Here is a 20,460-nt window from a genome sequence, read left to right as displayed (position 1 = left end):
ACGAAGAATAATTTTTATAATTTAATGATTCTAATAGGTGATTCATATTTAACTGTTAGGTTAAAAAAAGAAGGATGTGGAGTGTTGTAATTAGATATGGATGATCAAAATTAAAAATAAGTTGGTAATCACATGACAACTTAAAACAGTCATGTACAATTTTGTTTAATGTTGACGGTTCCAATATGACTTTATTAAATGGTGGCATGATCACTAGATAACTTTTATATATTTTGATTGTCTATATAGTTGTGGTCTAATTCATGGTTTTCACGTTTTTAAAATGAGAAATGTTCTCATTTAATAAGCCATATATGTGTCTGTCCTTCAGTTCAGGAAGAGATGGTGATGGAAAGAGATCCTGCAGCTGCCCCAAGGGTTCCAGAAGATGACAATGTTGATGATGGCCTTTCTTTTTTGGACACCATATTGTGATATTCTTTATTCGATGAGTTTACTTGCCTCGGTTGTTACCGTTGGTTCTTTGTTAGAAAATTGTGACAAGGCTTCGCAAGGCATGAAAATGAAGCCAATTTGGTCTTAATTAGATTCTATTGGTTTTGAAATGGATGGTGCCAACTCGGTCTTGGGTTCACAGTGGAATAATGTGTTAGGTGAGAAAGATTGTTGTTACTATTAGATGATTAAATACCTATTACGTGAATATAGATAGATAGATACTTCAATTTTTTCATAATGCTGTGTAAAGTGACATTATGGTTTTAATTAGTAAGAGTAATTTGTTGTTTTAGAGATTAAATTTTAAATGTTCACCTTAACTTGTTGGTTATTATGGCAATATTTGACGGTGGAGTTGGCCATTAGTTCTAGAAGATGATGATGGAGGGACATAGGAATCTTGTCAATTAAATAAGGTTCTATAAAGAAATTTACATACACAGCTTCATGTATGCAACCAAATTGGAAGGTGGTGATCATCATCTTCTAGGACCGAATTTTCATGGTTTGTGGTGGCTGTAGGATTTCTTCCAATTACCTTCAATTCTTTAATTATGCTGGTAAATCTAACAGATACTGTAGAATTAAGCAGAATAATCACTAAGAAAGAAACTCAAAGAAGAGCTAGGCAAGTTGCGGGATTCACCAATCATGACAGGTGACAAAAGGAGCGCGCGAATAGGAAAGCTGAGAGATCTCCATGATAATTATTGAAAGAGAAATGTTAGAAACACACACTCACTTTGTTGAACACTTTCTCATATGGGTTGAAATTGATTAAGAATCATAAAATTTTGTAAATCTCATGTCTTATTTAATAAATCTCTCTAAGATTTTGTAATTTTCAATAAATTTCAATCAATAAAGTATTAGAAGGAGCATCTTAGACAGTGTGTTACTACCACTCCTAGAGAAAGAAACTAGCGAGATTAAGTAAATTAACATTAACCTTGAATTAAAATAAAAATAGATGACGAGATTTGGTGTCAAAGTTTAATTTGACACATGATAAGTTGTAGTGAATTATTGAGGTTGCAGTTAATTATTGATGTGTTTTGTCTGCATAGTGCCTGCGTCTTAATCTTATCATATATTTTCCTTTGGACTTTTCAAAGAGATGCACGGATAACGTTTATGTTCAGGTGATCTTCAGAGTTGGAAATACTCCAGAAGAAGGAGCATTATTGATTACTGTAAACCAATTTCTGATACTTCTATCTCGCCCAAACTGTTGTGTGTGTGTGAGTTTTTTTTTTTTTTTTTTTTTTTATATCTCAACTGTCATAATTTTATACCTTAGTTTGTGCTGATAAACTTTCCTATGATCCCTTTTTGTTGTATATGTCAACTATTCATGTGATTAATGTTGATCCAACAATTTCCAGAATATCAACCAGTTGAATGACTATGGTTCAAAACTAGTCTTCACAGTTGTAAAATGTTGAAAGCCATGGTTGTTGACATGATTTGTATTAGAGGTTACTGGTTAGTTAAATAAGTTAGCAGTTAATACTCGTTTGTACAGAACTCACTTTTTGATCAATTCTTTTTTAGATTCTCTGAATCTTCAATCTTCAATATGGTATCAGTTTCAATAATTTGCAAGTTGTTTCTGTACAGGAAAGTCAAGGGAAGGTTAATTTTGAGTGTTGAATGTGAGATGGCACTTTGATTACACGACATGCTTAAGATGGGGTTGTGCTTGTTGCAGGTTCTGATTAATATACATGTGCTGTAGTGTAAATTAGGTTCTTATCATGACACCAACCAGCGGCGAAGGAGCTGAGAAGATGGATGCAGAAGATGGTGTAAACTGCAGTGATTATGAGCATGACATAGAAAATGAAGATTTGTGGGATGGGAATGAAGAAAGTGGAGGGTACTGGTCAGGGATATATGACAGAAACAAGGCTCATACAAAGCCACTTCTTATGAAGGGGACTAACACCACCTCCCAGATTGCTATTATTGGTGCCAACCTCTGCCCTATTGAAAGCCTTGACTATGAGTAAGCAACTTGCTTTCTTTTTAATTTTGAGCTTAAACACACTATTATGTTTTAAGGAACATGGCTGGCATACTCTTTTTTTATTAGGTTAAATATGTTTATGGTTCTTATAAAATTTTTAATTTTTAGTTTTAGTCTCTATAAAATATATTTAAGCTGCTTCAGAATTCAGCAAGAATTTTTTCTGTACACTGCATATAGAGGAACTTTTATCACTTCTGTCACTTTCTTTTTTGGGAGGGGAGGAACTTTTATCACTTCTGTCACTTTCTTTTTTGGAAGGGGAGGAACTTTTATCACTTCTGTCACTTTCTTTTTTAGGAGGGGAGTTTGTTTTCCTGTGTGCCACCTGTTTTTTGTTTCTTTATTTCAATCATACATAGTTCAACATAAATATCATCTCCTTCCAGCTACTTTCTCACACGATGATTCCTTTTAGTAACTATATCTTTAATTGCAATTTTGCAGTGGTGTCTTTGCATCATGTGCTTCCACTGTTTGATCACTCTTAAATTTTGTTAATAATTAAACTAGTATATTAGCTGGTATAATATATAGAATAAATGTTTTTTTTATATAATTAAAATTTATAATAATTTTTTTAATATATAAATTATATTATAATTAAAAAGTTAAAAATAAATATCATTCAACATGTAGATTATATTTTAAACTTAAAAGAAATAATTTATTTAGTGATAAAATGTTATTTTTAACTATTTGATAATTTCTTTTAAAAATTATTAAAATTGAATTTATAAATAAAGATGAAAAAGAATAAATTGAAAGAAATAAGCGGTTAAGAAAATCAAACATATAAACAAAGATAAATTTAAAGGAGAGTGATTTGAGACAATTGAGAAAGGATTTTTTTTAACTAGTTGTTAAATCAAATTAAATTTCAAATTCAAATTAAAAAGCATATTTGAAAAAAAAAACTAAATTAAATGCTTAACATATAAAATTAGGATAAGACATGTCTTATTGAGAGTAATAGCAACTCATAAAAATGGAAATAAAAATAATTAAAAAAAAACTCCTAAAAACTCTCTTGTTGGAAAATAATTAAGAATAAATTTAAAGGAGAGTGATTTGAGACAATTGAGAAAGGATTTTTTAAACTAGTTGTTAAATCAAATTAAATTTCAAATTAAAATTAAAAAGCATATTTGAAAAAAAAACTAAATTAAATGCTTAGTATATAAAATTAGGATAAGAAATGTCTTATTGAGAGTAATAATAACTCAAAAAAATAAAAATAATTAAAAAACTCCTAAAAACTCTCTTGTTGGAAAATAAGTCCTAAAAACACTTTCATTCAATGCAGATATTTTAATGTAGAGAGAGGATGCTCTTAAACAAATATGGCAGATTGGTAGTTTTGTAATTTATTTTCATCAAACAGTCGAATTTTAGCGTGTGTGGGATAAATCACTAAAATTTGTGCTCAGTGTCGTTTGTTAACTTAAACCTTGTTTGCAGTTTTGCTTCCTCATGATGTCAGAGTCCAGTTGTTTCTAATTGGAGTTTATGCTACCTAGAATGTCTTTGTTTATAAACCATATATTGCCAAACAAAACCTTCTATCTTGTAGCTTAGCAAATTAGTTCTACAAATGTCTTGAGTTCGAGTCCTAGTATGTAATTGCGTTAAATACTCAGGGAGAGATCTTTGTCGCCTATAATATTCCTACTAATCTGAGCACAACTGTCTCCAGTGTAGGATACCTGTAATTTATAACAAAAAAATAGTTCTACAAATTAGCTTTGCAACCTTCTGCCTGGAATCTCAGGTACTCAAGTCATTAAATGGAGCAAATGTGTTCAGAATTTCATGTGATACTTGGGATCTCATATTTCAGTACATAAGAGAAAGGCTGAAAGGGTAAGTTAAAATTTCGTTACACAAAAAATATCAGACTGATTCTTTTTCGATAAAAGATATTGTTGGTGAATAGAGAAGAAAAAACTAGAGAGAGGACAATATAGTGTCAAAAAGTAACATTACCTCACAACCTCAAGATTAAAGTAGAATATTATAAATAACAACGACAACAAAGAATTTTCCCATTATGTGGGATCAACTACGTAAATTACCCGATGTCATTGTGTTCTGAGACTTCTATCCAAAACCAAGTAATATATATATATACACACACATGTATATTTTGCTACTAACCAAGTATAATATTTTGATTGAAAAAGAGTCCATTTCAGGAATAATTGTGCAAGTAGTTCATTGTTTCTACTTCCTATAGTTAATTATATCGGGAGTAAAAAATCTTTTACTTGTTTAAACGTTTCTTCCTTTTGAATGCTGGGCAAAGGGGTATCTACATCTATCAGTGCCTTCCACAGTTCCACTATAGCTAGTTTTGCCTTAGCAACTTATGTTTACAAATTTTAGAGTAAGGCTGCATACAATGACCCTCCCCCATTGTGGCACTACGTTAGTTTTTTTATGCCGGATTCTATTCTGTTTCTCCATGTTTGTATTTCTTTCCAATTTTCCATAGCATTTAAAGTCATATTATTATGCACCAGCTAATCAAAATTACAAATAGCAAGAACTTTGGAATTGTTTTGATTGCATTGGCAAGTCAGGTACTTAAGGAATGAGCTATGACACCAGAATACTTATTCTTTAATTTTAGGATTTTTGACAATGAAATATTGAAGAATGACTGGAGTTCCAGGAAGAAGGTTCAGATAATCCATTATGTGATGCTTAAGTGGGGATTTGCTCTTCTTATTGGATTAGGTACTGGATTGGTTGGCTTCTTTAACAGTTTTGCAGTTGAGAACATAGCTGGTTTCAAGCTGTTTATGACCACCAGTCTCATGTCTAAACACAGGTGAGCTTGCTCCTAGCTCCAACCAGATGCATTTTGCAAACTGCTAAAGGAGCATTTGGTCTGTACTTGATTTTTTGTTAGATGCTAATTGTTCTTTTCATAACTTTTACATTAAAGATATATATGATGTGCTTATAATGTAACTATTGAATTGGTTCATCATGTGATTGCCCATCATTTAGTCAACTCTCTAAATCATAACCAGAAAATGTAAACATGTGATATTTATGCTTTCCACTCCTTTCCCCTTCCCAAAAGATACGTATCATATCACATCTAATACTTCTTGTATGCTTCTGGCACTTCTTTTCATTTGTCAAAACAAATTTTTTGAAATTACAGAAAATGCTTTATTCCCAATTATTGGTTTATAAATATGTCATCTGCTTACCAACTTAAATGCATCTATTATATAATATGCTTTTAAAAATAAGCAATAAATGTATTGTGATTTGCAACTACTCTTTTTCCCTTAAACTTCCCTTTCAGGTAGTCTTTCTTTGTATTGGAGATGCAATTGGCATATTCAATATGCGACTATATAGAGTGAGAGAAAGAGTTAATATATAATTTGGTTTCTGAAAGTGACATCCTGTTTATCTTTAATCCCTGAAAGTGTTAATATATGCAATTTGGTTCACGAATGTGTTAACTTGATCATATTTTAGTCTTTTTGGTGACTAATTAGTCTTCAAAAGTGTAAATACATACAATTTGATCCCAAAATTTATTAATTTTGCTCACATTTTGATTATATATATGTGCGATGAAATATCTAAAATATGAGCAAGTTGATACATTGAAAGACTAAATTGTACAAATGATCACTTTCATGGACCAAAAATAAACAGCATTTCACGGATTAAATCATATATTAACTCTCTCTCTCTCTATATATGTATATTTATATTCTATCATAATTCACCAATTTAATGAACAAAAATCCTTGTAGAAATTATTTTCGGATCTTGGTTGAAATTATTTTCTCTCAGTTATCACTAATCCTTGTCATGTAATTCTTTATGGTTGGCATTAATGTTCATATATTCTCACAGATTAGTAGTTCCAGTGCAGATATCTTGATGCTTTCTTAGCATATGCTGGTGCGAATATGTGTTTAGCAGCAGCTGCTGCTGCACTTTGTGCTTTCATCGCTCCAGCAGCTGCAGGCTCTGGCATTCCAGAGGTAAAAGCATATCTCAATGGTGTGGATGCTCAACATATATTGGCTCCAAGCACCCTTTTTGTAAAGGTGAATAATACTACAATACTAGGAGCAAGTCTACCCTTTTTGCATAAACACACAGATAAAAATTGAATAACTCCTTGAACAAATGAAAATTACCCAATGTCCCAGTTTTCTATTTCAGATAAAAGAATTTTAGCGAAGAGTGAATATTATTTCGTTAGTAAAAGCCTTTTATTATATATTTTTTTTCTTGGAAAGGGTTCAATGCACTGCAGGATATATTACCAAGGAAAAGTTAAAACAATTTCTTAATTATTCAAGATAGGTGATTGTATATATATACTTTTTATTGTGACATGTTTGGTGTTTCTTATACTTCTTTCTCTACCTTTTTTATTTTATCTTATGTGTTTCCGCAAAATAATATGGAAAAGATAGACCGAGTTATACCAAAATGTTTGAGATAAAACCTATTCCAGTGCCTACACTTAAACATTGAGGTGAATTTGTTTATTGACATGGTATCAGATTCAATGGCTAGGTACTAAATAATTTGATCCTCAATCTATTCTGATCCTCAAAGGATTATTCTTTCTTATACTGATATAAGCTATTTTCTTTGATCTAGTTGACTAGCAATGCATAAGAGATTTCACATGATTAGATACGTTGAAAATGTTATTAGGATTAATTTCATCAGAGAATACAGCCACAACAAGAAAATCTTTTTTGCCACTAGGTGTAGCTTGTTACATTTATGAAATGTGCCATCGTGTTAGGTTGAAAACCAAGTTTTCAAAAAGACCAATTTATCTCAGGGCGGGTGTATTCAATTAGGATTTTAAAAATCTCAATCCAATACACCTCCCTTAGCTTGTGTTGATTCATTCCTAACACATTGTGTTTTCCCCTTTTTAGTGGTAAGAACAAGATAAAATAACTTACTTCTTGGGAAATGTTCAATGTGTTTATAAACCTATGGTTTTAACTGTGACAGATATTTGGTTCCATCCTTGGAGTTTCTGCTGGATTTGTGGTGGGCAAAGAGGGGCCTATGGTACATACAGGTGCATGCATAGCTTCTTTATTGGGGCAGGGTGGATCTCGCAAGTATCACTTGACTTGCACTTGGCTTAGATATTTCAAAAATGACCGAGACCGGCGAGACATGATTACTTGTGGTGCAGCTGCTGGTGTTGCTGCTGCCTTTCGTGCACCAGTAGGTGGTGTCCTCTTTGCTCTTGAAGAGGCAGCTACATGGTATCTATTTCTGCTAAAGTTACTCTTTCTCTACCAACTTCATGGTATCTTTATATTGCAAATTTGTGATTCTAATAAAAAAAATTCCCTATAATATAAGGTGTTAATGGAAAAGAAGCAATAAAATGACATCAATAGTGGTAAGATAGCCGTGAATGTGTAATCATTATTAGTGTGATATCATGCATAGATATCATACTTGTATCAAATAAATATGTATCTGATACGGCAATATGATTACTCCAAAATTATATAGGATACGGTGTAAGATACGTATTTAGCTATGTATAGAAGAGCACAAAACATTATAAATATATAATGGTAATTCTGCAAATCCAAATAAAGAATATACTCATTGGACATTACTGAAAACAAAATAAAGATTATAAATGATCATCGTAAATCACTTCTATTGTCTACAAATAGGAATAATATCAATTTTATCCCTTTCTTGAAATCGTCCATAAAGAAGACAATTTTCATTTTCGGTTCATCAAAGGACATGCTTCTATGTTTGTATGTTATACATACTTTAATGTCTCATATGTAGTTGTATTGGATTTTCGTAACTTTTTTAAAGGTATTGGTGGAGTATTCAAGAGTATCGATATTGGATATGAATACGTGAAACAAATCAAAGTATTTGTGCTTAACTTTTAAGAAGTTAGAATTACATAACATGAAAGTTAGTAGTCTGTCTTATAAAATAAATAATGAAAAGAAAGCAGGCAGCTAAACTGGTTTTTTTTGGTGACGTCTAATTTTCTTTTGGTGACGAGCTAACTGTTTACCACATGGAGTTGACGATAGTGTACTAAATAAAGTTTAATTGGAAGAATGGTCATTGAATTCATGAATAACTTCATTATGTTTGATAATTTATGGTCTTTAAGGTTTCTGCTTCTTTTCTATGGACAAATGGAATATGATGTCTACACAATATATCTTCCACTTAATGCCTTGAATACTTTCAAATGTTTATGCTATGAGTAAAAGGGTATCCACCTTCTACTTAAAAGATTTTAAAAAAGGAACTCTGCTTCATGTTTTCTGGTTTTAATCCAATGATCTTAACTGCATGACAAGATAGATGATATGGTTGATGTTATGAATTGTAAATTATGGCCATTTTAGAAAACTGAACATTTTCTTTTATTTTTTATGGGCCATACCTTCAGGTGGCGGAGTGCTCTTCTTTGGAGGACTTTTTTCACAACAGCAGTGGTTGCTATTGTTTTAAGAGTTGCAATTCAGTTTTGTGCCACAGGCGGGAAATGTGGGCTATTTGGGGAAGGTGGTCTGATAATGTATGATGTTAGTTCAGCCAATATAACATATAGTGCTAGTGGGATATTTGCAGTACTACTAATGGGAGCCATTGCTGGAATTCTTGGAAGCATATATAATTACCTTGTGGATAAGGTTGTTCGGACATATAGCATCATCAATGGGTATGTCCTCACATTCAAAGTTAAATAGTTCTTAGCCATTTACTTGCTATTTTCTAATCATGCTTACAGAACATACTTTCTCTAAAGTGAGTGTTGGAAAACCGTCTTAATTGTGGTTATCTCTAACCCGCCTTAATTTCAGCCTCTTTAGGGGCTGCCTTATTTGCAGCCTCATCCTAGTGCTTAATCTCACATTGAATAGAGACATAGCTTAAATGGGGATTGAGTTGAGTCAGGCCCATGTTAAAAGAGAGAAAAAAGTGGCATAAGATGCCGATAGCCCTAAGGGTGTTTTGAAAAGCTGCCTTAATTGCTACCTCTTTGGGATTGCATTAATTTCCGTGAATAGAGTTTATAAAGCATGGACAGCCCTCACCTTACAATTGATCGTGTGGAGTTAAGTTCATCCCTAAGCTCAAATTCTAAAAGTGAGGAAATGTATAAAGTGAGAAAATAAGGGTGTGTTTACCTTGATTAAATTATAGTACCTTATAAATTTAACCACTTTAAATTAAGGATGGATGCATCCTTATAAATTTAATCAATTTAAACTATTCATTTAGTCCTATAGTTGTCCTTATTATAAGTTTTAGTCCCTATACGAAAAACTCGAAGTTTTAGTCCTTGAATAGTTTTTTGTGGTACTTAATCACTGTCAGAAATTTTTTGTAGCAGTTTTACACTATCAGATAGAGTTATATGATATTAGCAATGAGGACCAAAACTTAATTTTTATTCATGTGTAGGGATTAAAACTTACAATTTTCTTGTATAGGCACTAAAACTTAAAATGAGGACAACGGTAGGATCAAATGAATAGATTAACCTATAATGTATTATCAATGTAACTAATAACCCTTTTTTTGTGGCAGAAAAGGTGCATTTTCAAAAATCTCTCTTGTTGTCACAATTGCTCTTTTGACATCATGTTGTTATTATTTCTTGCCATGGATTGCATACTGCATTCCCTGCCCTTCTAATTCGACAGTGATCTGTCCCTCTGTTGATGAGTCTGGAGAATACAAAAACTTTCAATGCCCACCAGGTTACTACAATGATCTTGCTTCTCTGTTTCTAAACACCAATGATGATGCTATTCGCAATCTATTTAGCCCCAGGATAATCAAAGAGTTTCATATTACCAGTTTGTTTATCTACTTTGCTACTATTTACTGTCTTGGGATAATCACTTATGGCATTGCTATTCCATCCGGGCTCTTCATTCCTGTGATACTTGCTGGTGCTGCCTATGGCCGTCTTTTCGGCCGGCTCTTCGAAACGATCACCAAACTCGACAGAGGACTATTTGCCCTACTTGGAGCTGCTTCCTTCCTTGGTGGCACCATGAGAATGACAGTGTCTATTTGTGTCATATTGCTTGAGCTCACTAATGATCTCTTGTTACTTCCACTTGTAATGTTGGTCTTATTAGTCTCAAAAACTGTGGCAGACAGCTTCAACAAGGGTGTCTATGATCAAATACTTAAGATCAAAGGACTTCCTTATTTGGAGGCTCATGCAGAACCTTACATGAGGAATTTAGTAACACGCGATGTTGTTTCAGGTCCATTGATAACCTTTTCTGGCATCGAAAAGGTTGGGAATATATTGCATGCACTGCATACTACAGGGCATAATGGGTTTCCTGTCATTGATGAACCACCTTTCTCAGATGCACCAGAGTTATGTGGGCTTGTACTGAGGTCTCATTTACTAGTGTTACTGAAGGAGAAGATCTTTTCAAGAGATAGGGGTTTTGCGAATCCAGTGATCTTCCAAAGAATTTCTACTTTGGATTTTGGAAAGGCAGGATCAGGAAAGGAAATCAAACTAGAGGATCTTGATATCCAAGAGGAAGAGATAGATATGTATGTTGATCTCCATCCAATAACTAATGCATCTCCTTACACTGTGGTTGAGACAATGTCACTTGCCAAAGCTGCTATTCTTTTCCGCCAACATGGACTCAGGCACATGTGTGTTGTTCCAAAGAGCCAAGGGGTATGATATCTTTTCTTTTCCCTCCCAAAAAATGTTATTATATACCCCTTCACTTGAATCTGTGTCATCTGCATTCTTTGGCCATGTAAACATTACAGTTTTTCATCTGTCTACAGTTTATTTGAAGATTCCAAAATAGACAAACCATCAATTTTGTCCTTGAAGCATGAACTTCTCTCATAAATAGTCCCTAAAGTAAAGTGTTTGAGTAATCCTTAAAGTATTGGATATTAATCACTTTAAATAATCCTTAAGTTGATGTATTTTAGTTAAGTTTAGGGACTAAATTTTGAAGGGTTTTATAGTATTTGGATGACTACTTGGCGTTAGTTTTAATACTTTTAGGACTACTTGAGTAGTTTTTTTACATTAGGGACCATTCAGGAAATAGGGTAATAGTGTAAGGATAAAGTTGATGGTTTACTCATTCAATTAGATCCAAGGAGCATTTAGAAAAACTAATTTGAATTTATAGAGGTGACCTATGAGTTTTGACCTTCTTATAAGCTCTTATCTTATTTCAATAATAAGTCTCATGGAGAAGCTTACTAAAATTCTTTTTAGCTTATTTCAGTAAGTTTCATCATTGAGCTCACGAATAAACTCTCATTTTAACAAGAGTTATTGAATAAGTACTTAGTTAAGTTGACTTCTTTTGCTTCACCTGATGCAAAATATGCTAACAACCTCTTCATATTGCAGAGACCTCCAGTTGTTGGGATTCTAACACGCCATGATTTTATGCCAGAGCATGTTTTGGGACTTTACCCTGATATCAAGCCTCACAAATGGCAATGAGCGATCTCAATGAAAAATATTCTTTCTTCTGTGTTGGAGTGTTGCATTCATTAGTTGATCAAAGTTTTTATATACAGTAGAGTGCAATTATTATTCATAGAACACTTGAAGCAAAAAATGTTGCTTAAGAAGTGACTTCTGCATATGGATTTGTTAATCTCTATTTCATGAAGTCAGCTTGATACTTTCAGATAGACACTTTTAAACACAAAAGTTAGGTACCACGGTTAGTTGATAATGATCTCTTCTACATGTTGCTTTTTTTATTTTTTTGAATAAATTTGCAAGCTTAATGATCAATTCTCTTTGTATGATAATGTTAATGTTAATTAGGCAAATGTACTGCGATACCTTTGAACCATACCACTGTTAACATATACATGAACTAAGTTCCAGCATAGAATTAGTATGTAATGTATTGTTTGGTGATCACAGAAATTGTTTAAACTATCTTATTAATAACATAATCATTCCAATGTGGCTAAGCTTGCAAAAATATGAGACTTAGGTTTGATTTTTGTCGGCATCGTAAAAAATCAAAAACTTAGATATGGTTAAAGTCAAAGCGATAAAGTTCATCAATTTTTGTTTACCATTAAAATGTGTTGGAGATTCCTGTATACTTACATGAGTTAAATAACTTAACGTCATTATAACATCTAGATATTGAGTTGCATTTAAGTGGGTTAAGAAATACGTTATATTTTGAAGAATAAGACATAAAGCTGGACCAATTGAAAGTGCTGATAATTAAAAGATAGTGACATTTTTTAGTTTTCTTAACTAAATATCTTCTACCCAACAGTGAAAAATTGATTTTTTTGTTAGGAACAAAAACATCAAGTCGAACAAGCAATTAGAGCTAGCTTTCGCATATGAGAAATTAAATTACTAAAGTGATTCAATTTTATGGTGATTTCAATCAACCTTCATATAATATATAATTATAAGTATCATTAATTTTTTTCTCATAAATTAAAAAAATTGTGTACTTGTCGTATATAAATCGATTGAGATCGTAGTTAATATTAAGCTGCACCACCCACCGTTCTCATAACTCCTAATAATTTTTCCAACCCCTCGTACCCCACAAGAATACTGCTTTCTCTCCAACTAAGCTGCACCATCCACCACTTCTTCCTATAATAGCAGTTCAGTTTTTTTTTTTGTCAACTCAGTTCATATCTTATGATAAACTATATATCCATAAATCATTCAATATTCTCTATAGCCCTGCCACTTTCAAAAGAGCCAAAGTCTTATGCAGAAACAGTACATGCAATATTATTGGAATGGGACCATACAAGTTGAACCTCACAAAATTAAACTTTCAAATAGCAAGAACACTACGAGATCATGCAAGTGGGAATTGTCATGTGTACAACCAACTTGGGAAAAAAACAATTGGAGTTGATTCTTTTTGGTGGATTTCTTTCAAGTATTAATGATTCATTTCCTTTTACTCAGACATTATCCTTCAATTCATCTTCACGCAACCACAAAAGTCTTGTCATTGTTTAGCACAGGCCAAAAAACAAATGAGCGGACATCCATGCATGATATTTTCCTTCGTACAAAATATCATTACAAATAGAACTTGTGTCCCCAAATTCGTGATTTCTTTATTATATCAAAATTGATAGCAAATAGTGTTATGTCGGCCTTCGGATAATGCTGAGGTTCTATGCACACTTACACTAATTAGCATCTTATTTGGCAGTTTTCTAAATGGTAAATATATACCATTGAATGAGTTATTTTCTATTGGCATTGGAAACAAATTACACTATGAATGTTACACACTTTAATGAATTATCTTCTTATTTACCAAAAATAAAATTATCTCCTTTAAGTTTATTGTTATTAATTCATTGACAAATATATAAATTTGTTCAAGTAGTATTTTAAAACGAAAGTCCGAGTGTCGAGTTCATAAGACCTTTGACTGTACTTTGAGTTTGTGTATATCTAATTTCAAGCAATTAATGAATTGATTTAATTTTTTATAACATGTGACATTAAAAGTAAATTGACTTAAAATTAAACTAATTAGCTAGCATGTGCAAGGATGAGAAAAACAAACACTCAGCAATGAAGTGACGGTCGATGCAGAATGATGGATATGTTGAGGCTTAGCCTATCGAAATTATTTTTGATGCAATGTTAATAATTTATATCTATTCAATATTATTTCAATTATCACATACATCTACTCGTATACTCTAGTCATGATTTTTCACACTAATTTACCTAATTCTTTCCATAATCCCTTAAGAGATAAAATAGCTAAATTGCATTATAAACAAATATGTATAAAACAAATTAAATATCATTCTATCCCTATGGATAAATTATTTAGATGTTGTTTTTCAGTTCTTAAGAAATAAACATTTTTTAATACCTAAACCCTAAAACATAATATGAACGTGGATGAGCCACAAACGTGAAATTTAGTGCAAAAAAAACAACAATAAAACTAAAATAACATTAAATAGATAATAAAAATCATTATATCAAGAGTGTTTGGTTGTTAAACTCCCAACAATAGCTGATTTAGTCTGTCATTGTCAAAAAAAACTTAGAATTACAAAAAGAAGTAAAGGTGATAAAAGAGAATGGAGAAAAATAAAAAAGAAGTGAAAGGATCACTCCAAAATGAATGAGTTCCATTCAATGAAAGTGCCCTAGAGTGTATTCTCTCTATGGGAAGTTGAATGATAAATTATCTCTTTTTTCTTATGCATAGCAATTATCATTTATCAAACTGATATCATCACGCAACCATCATAGCAATACTCTATTTGCATACAATACATGTTACATGTCCTTCCCTTTTTTCCTCCAACCTTCATATACAACATAGACAAATAATTAACGTACTAAAATACCCTTCAATTCACATTGGCCATTTGCTTGGCCATAAACTCCTTGACATCATAAACAAACAGAGAAGTTTCGGGCAATTCAGAAAAAAAGTAAAAAGCATGAAACGTGTTTGGATAATCGATTAACTCCACCTCTTTTCCCGATTCCCTCAACCAATCATAATACTTCCTTTGCCAATCACGCAACGGGTCAAACCCACCCATAAACACAATCGTATTCGGATAATCCAAACCCGAAATATCCACGGCATTGGGCCCACTCACGTTAACCGCTTCATGATCCCGGTCCGATCCATTTGGCAAGAACACCTTCCAGTGCCAATCGGTTCTATCCACCGAAATAATGGGTACCCGGTTTAATTGGATTTCGGATTTGGTTCTCTCTTCTCCTCCGAAATACGGTTGAACCGAAACTAAGCCGATAATGTTGGTTCTTTGTAGCTTCTCTTTAGAAACCCGAACCGCCACGTGGTGGGCCAGGTTCGCACCCGCGCTATCACCCGCTAAAAAACATTTGGTGACGTCAGCAACGTCGGGTAAAACGCTGCCGTTTCGGTCGATGAATTTTAAGACGTCGAAACCGTCGTCGTATTGGGAGGGGTAGCGGTGTTCAGGGGCGAGGCGGTAGTTGACGGAGATAACGACGGCGTTAAGGGAGCGACAGTAGAGACGACAAACGGCGTCGTAAGGGGTTGAAGCTGCGGAGAAGAAAGCGAAGGCGCCGCCATGGAAGTAGACGAAGACCGGGAGGGTGGTGGCGGAGGAAGAGGAGGGGACGAAGAGGCGGAACCAGAGGTTGCGGGCGGGATCGACGGTGACGTCGGAGGAGGAAACGCCGTCGACGGGGGTGGGGTTTGGCAGTGACTGGCGGTCAGCGAGGTTAAAGAGGCGGCGGTTGATGGTGGCGTTGGAGCGGCGAGAGGTGTCGGCGAGGGTGGAAAGGAGGGAAATGAGTAAGCGAACTTTCCATGGAAGGATCAGTTTGGTGAGTTCAGAAGCCATGTGATTGTTAGTGAGTTAACTCGGTTGGCTCGGAGAATGAAAGTGAGTAATAAGACTGAGGATGTGTTGTATATATAGTTTTATGAGATGAGAAAAGCAGATAAACAACTTACATTACCCTACTACAGCTTCCAACTGTTTTCTTTTCTTACGTGTTTGTATAGAAAATACACTGAAGCAAAAACACTCTCGGGGATTATGGTGTATGTCAATATCATTCATGATATCAAATAGGATAAATTACTAGTTTTGATTTATATAGTTTTATGATTTTTATTTTTTTAGTATTTATTATTTAAAAATACTTTTTTAATTTCTATGATTTATATTTTAAAATATAAAACTAAAAAAATTACTTTCTTATGATAATTAAAAAAATTATTTTCAAAATTATAAGAATTATAAATGATATGATTAAAAAAATCATTTTTAAATAAGATTAAAAGATAAAAATCATTAAAGTATAAGGAATAAACATATCAAATATGTTACATGAATACTCTTGATAGATAAAAATATAAATATGATAAAATTTATAATATGATAAAAAAATGAGAGTTGAATAGTATCTTGTTTAGTGTTTACGTACCAAAATAAACCATGATCTAGTATAGAACTAATTATAGTAATTTCCAATAGTTGAACCTTATAACCAACCAATTGTAGGTGTATGTACTTCAACTTGTCTGTTAATGAAATGAAAGTGCATCCAAATTAATGAGCGTGTGAGATGTCATAGATGCTAACATTGATATCGTCATGATCTCAATTCTCAAATGACTGTTCTTAATCACCAAAATAGCTACTATCGATCGTAAGACAGATTCCTCTGGTCTATTCAATTCAACACATCCACCTCATGTACAAGTACACGATATAATAATTATCACTAAAACGATCTGAACGCATTCAAGCAAACACAATCCACATGCTGCAATAGCTGGAGAAAGATTAAAGTAAATAACATTTAATTTTCACCAGCCATTGATAAAACTACTACATAATATTCGATTATGGTATTGAATAAAAATATACTTTAAAAAGAAAAAAATTATTAAAATCAACACACACCATTTTTCTTAATATGATATGTCAAAATTTAAGATTTAAAAGTAAAATTAATCAAATTATTAATATTTATTAAGTTTATAATATCAATAATAAGAGAGAGAGAAATATCTTTTAGAGTGTGTAATGTGAGAGGTTTAACTCAACTCCAAAAGTTAGCTCAAGGGGTGAGGGTTGTCCTTCACTTATATATATTCTAACGTGGGATTACTTTTAGTCGGATGTGAGACTTGAATTATTTCCAACACATCCCCTCATGTCAAACACTCCTTAGGCTTGATGCGTGAACAACAAATGATGGATGTTTGTCACCACAAAGCGAGGGCTAGCGAAAGCGTGATCCCAGGATCAAAATTGGCTCTGATATCATCTGTTCGTACTTCACTTGCCCATGCATCATTACCTCCTTCCTTTTGGCATCATGCCTTGCAAATGACAACTTACCTTTTCAATATTCTTCCTCATAAGTTATTAAACTATAAATCTCCTCTTAGGGTTTTTTATCATAAGGATCCGACCTATTCTCATCTTCGAATTCTTGGGTGTTTATGTTATCCTTTATTTCCTTCCACTATCATAAATAAACTTCAACCCGCTCTACTCCATGTATTTTTTTGGGATATCCTTCGAATCACCGTGATTATAAATACTATGACTTATCTTCTGAGAAAATAATTATAAATCATCATGTCATTTTCGATGAGACAATTTTTATTTGCTAAAATACATACTCCTCATTTTCAGACTTATGATTTCTTAGATGATGGCTCAAACCCATTCGTAATCCACCATTTAGTGTCTCAATCCACTACTCCTAAATCTCAAACTCTTGGTCTATTTCATTCACGTCCAACTCCCTTAATATTCCAACAATATCTTTAACTGGAAGGAGCAAGGAAAAATCTTCTACTTCTTGAACAAGCTTTAAGAATAATGTAGAAGTGTTCGTTCGTAAGCTTTGATTTAGAAATCGATTTGTTGAAAAGGTGAAGCAATCAGAAGTTGAATTCCTGGTATAGAAAACTTTAAATTTGTGTCTGAATAAGTAAATCGGTTTTGCTTCAAATGAAACTTTTCTATTGTTATAAATAACTTAAATGAAACCTGCTGGAATATGAAGATTTTGTTCCCCTTCTTATCTGTATCTTCCTAAAATTTTAAAATTCTATTCATTATACCTTCTACTATTTCCATTTTATTTCTTCGCCCCCTCTGTCGCCGCCACCACCACCATTAACACCCCTCCCTGTCGCCATCTTCTTCCAATTACTTTTTCTTTAATAGATTTCATCATCAGCATGAATTTGCTTATAACACTGATGTTTCACAATAATAAAAGTTTCATGAGTATCATAAAATATTATGATACTAATATTTTTGAAGCAAATATTTTTTGTGAGAAGAAATCAAACTAAGGTATAAGGAGATTTATAATTACTAATTAACAACTCATGTATATTGTTTAACTGAAGTAGATAGAACATTTGGTATTGCAATGCTAATTAATACGGTTCGTCAGGATCATGTGTGTTTAACTGCCTTGAGCCCTTGACCACGATACAAGATTACAAGGGCACGGCCCTTAATCGCATGTGAGTATTCTACATTGAACGGTTTCAAAGTCTTCATGGCCCCCACTATAGTATTCAGATCCATGCTTGACACTCTTTCAATTTGATCATTAACCACTAATTAAGTTCATGTAAATGAAAAAAATACATTTCGTTCATCAAGAGTTGACACTATCAACTTGATCATTAACCACTATGATATTTGGGCTTATATAATTACACTCTCATAGGTCCATAGGTCACCCTAGCTAGTTCTAACAACATCTCTCAACCCCTTGTTGAAAACCTTTTCCTTAAAAAAACTCCTTTCTAACCGGCCTTTTGCATGTACTATTTCAAATTAAGTTCTTAATTCACATGGCCTTGCTACCTATTTTTCTTAATCTTGCTATTTTCATCAAAACAATGATTTATCATAAAAAATTATTATTTTTAAAACCAAATTAAGAGATAAGTTTCTCACTGGATAGCTATCATCTAACCCAACCTAGCTACATGATTGTTTTAATTTGGTCTTCTAATGATTCTATGTTCAACCCACACCTCCTATTATTTGATTTTCCCAAACTATTAGAGTCGATTTAAGAAAACAACATGGATATATTTTCTCAAGATAAGTTGAGCATTATATGCACTCTATGGTTCCTTCCATAATTATTGAGTTTCTCTCTGAGTTTCTTCTCATTCCATAACCATCAAGTTTTATGTTTAAAGTCAATCAAATTGTTCAAAACTTGAGAACACTATAATAAGCGTAATACAGTGACCTCAACACCTTCTAATTAACAAGTATCAGCTTTTAAAATACATCAATATTGTCACCAAGAAAACAATTGCAAGATTTCAAATTCAAACATCCAGCACATAGTATTCACTGCCCCAATCTTTAGCTCTCAGGCTGGGCACAATACGCACTATTGAAGGACCTCTTTCCATATTGGTACAAACATAAAAAAAAAAAAAAAATGGGCTAAGAACTATTGAAGGAGATGTAGTTTAATGATCCAAATAAAGAAAGAATCTTAGCTTGCTATATGTTACATAAAAACGACTTAATCGAGGCTGTTGTTTCCTGCATCTCCAAGGTATTTTTTGTTTTGTTTTTGGAATAACAATCCAAAATATAAAATTGCATTCCAAAATGATTACAGATTTTGGCTTTTGCAAATGCCAAACCAAAAGATAAAAAAAGAATTCTGAAAATGGTACAGGAAATAACACCCTTAATCGAGTTAATCCATCTACACCAACAGGACCATAATAAGCTGATTTTGTCCCAGCTAATGTACCAAAAGGAATTAACCATATAGATTGAAGCCATTTTACCATCCCTTTCAAGGTCCAAATTTTCAAGAACCACGACCAAACTGTTGTTGTTTTTGAATAACACCCTAACAGGCCCTAATTTATTTAAATCTGTAAATCTACAGACTTCAAATATAAGTCTTGGTGGATCATCATAAATAAATACAATGACAAAAAGCCAACCAAACCCAATGAAATAATTAACCCAATTTACCTTTTATTCGCTCAAAAAACGAGTGAATTAAATTGAACTCAATTTAAAAGATGTTAAAAGTTCCAACCCAAACTATATCCTTTGCTGGGTTAAAGGGATCAACCCAGTAGTAGAGTAGATTAAATTCATTTTACCATCCTTGTCAAGGTCTCTAAATTTTGAAGACCAAACTCTTAAATTTTAAGCAAACCTTTAACAAATCACCAAACTCATTTCACTTACCAAAAATCACGACAGAATATAATCCCAGAACCAATTATTAGCCCAGACAAGTCTTACCTTTAACAAAATTCCAATCAACAGACAACTAACAAAAAACTCCATAGCCTACTCGCGTGCATATATGAGCGGCTGAGCGCATTACATTTTGGCATATTATCCAAACTTCCAAACCG

General features: G+C 32.9%; 2 protein-coding genes across 9 annotated transcripts; one reads left to right on the top strand and one right to left on the bottom strand.

Moving 5' to 3' along the window:
- Positions 1–297: 297 nt before the first annotated feature.
- LOC114391106 (chloride channel protein CLC-c-like) lies at positions 298–12,320 on the top strand. 8 transcript variants are annotated; one of them, XM_028352095.1, is made up of 8 exons: positions 298–614; positions 2,198–2,467; positions 5,121–5,321; positions 6,396–6,573; positions 7,508–7,770; positions 8,949–9,221; positions 10,094–11,222; positions 11,925–12,320. In XM_028352095.1, exons 2-8 carry the CDS (start codon positions 2,217–2,219, stop codon positions 12,018–12,020), a joined length of 2,391 nt encoding a protein of 796 aa, XP_028207896.1. In that variant the 5' UTR covers positions 298–614; positions 2,198–2,216; the 3' UTR covers positions 12,021–12,320. The 8 variants fall into 8 exon arrangements, with proteins under 8 accessions (XP_028207896.1, XP_028207893.1, XP_028207897.1 ...); XM_028352092.1 differs by having other exon boundaries at positions 2,171–2,467; XM_028352096.1 differs by lacking the exon at positions 298–614 and adding an exon at positions 1,315–1,652 and having other exon boundaries at positions 2,171–2,467; positions 6,396–6,507.
- A 2,345-nt stretch (positions 12,321–14,665) lies between these two features.
- On the bottom strand, positions 14,666–15,974 carry LOC114389033 (probable carboxylesterase 18). Its single transcript, XM_028349616.1, has one exon. It carries the CDS (start codon positions 15,905–15,907, stop codon positions 14,912–14,914), a length of 996 nt encoding a protein of 331 aa, XP_028205417.1. The 5' UTR covers positions 15,908–15,974; the 3' UTR covers positions 14,666–14,911.
- Positions 15,975–20,460: the final 4,486 nt, after the last annotated feature.

The sequence above is a fragment of the Glycine soja genome, chromosome 16 (genome assembly GCF_004193775.1).
Source record: "Glycine soja cultivar W05 chromosome 16, ASM419377v2, whole genome shotgun sequence".
Taxonomy (NCBI): domain Eukaryota; kingdom Viridiplantae; phylum Streptophyta; class Magnoliopsida; order Fabales; family Fabaceae; genus Glycine; species Glycine soja.
The sequence above is the reverse complement of the archived record's forward strand: the minus strand, read 5'-3'. Positions and strand labels throughout refer to the sequence as shown.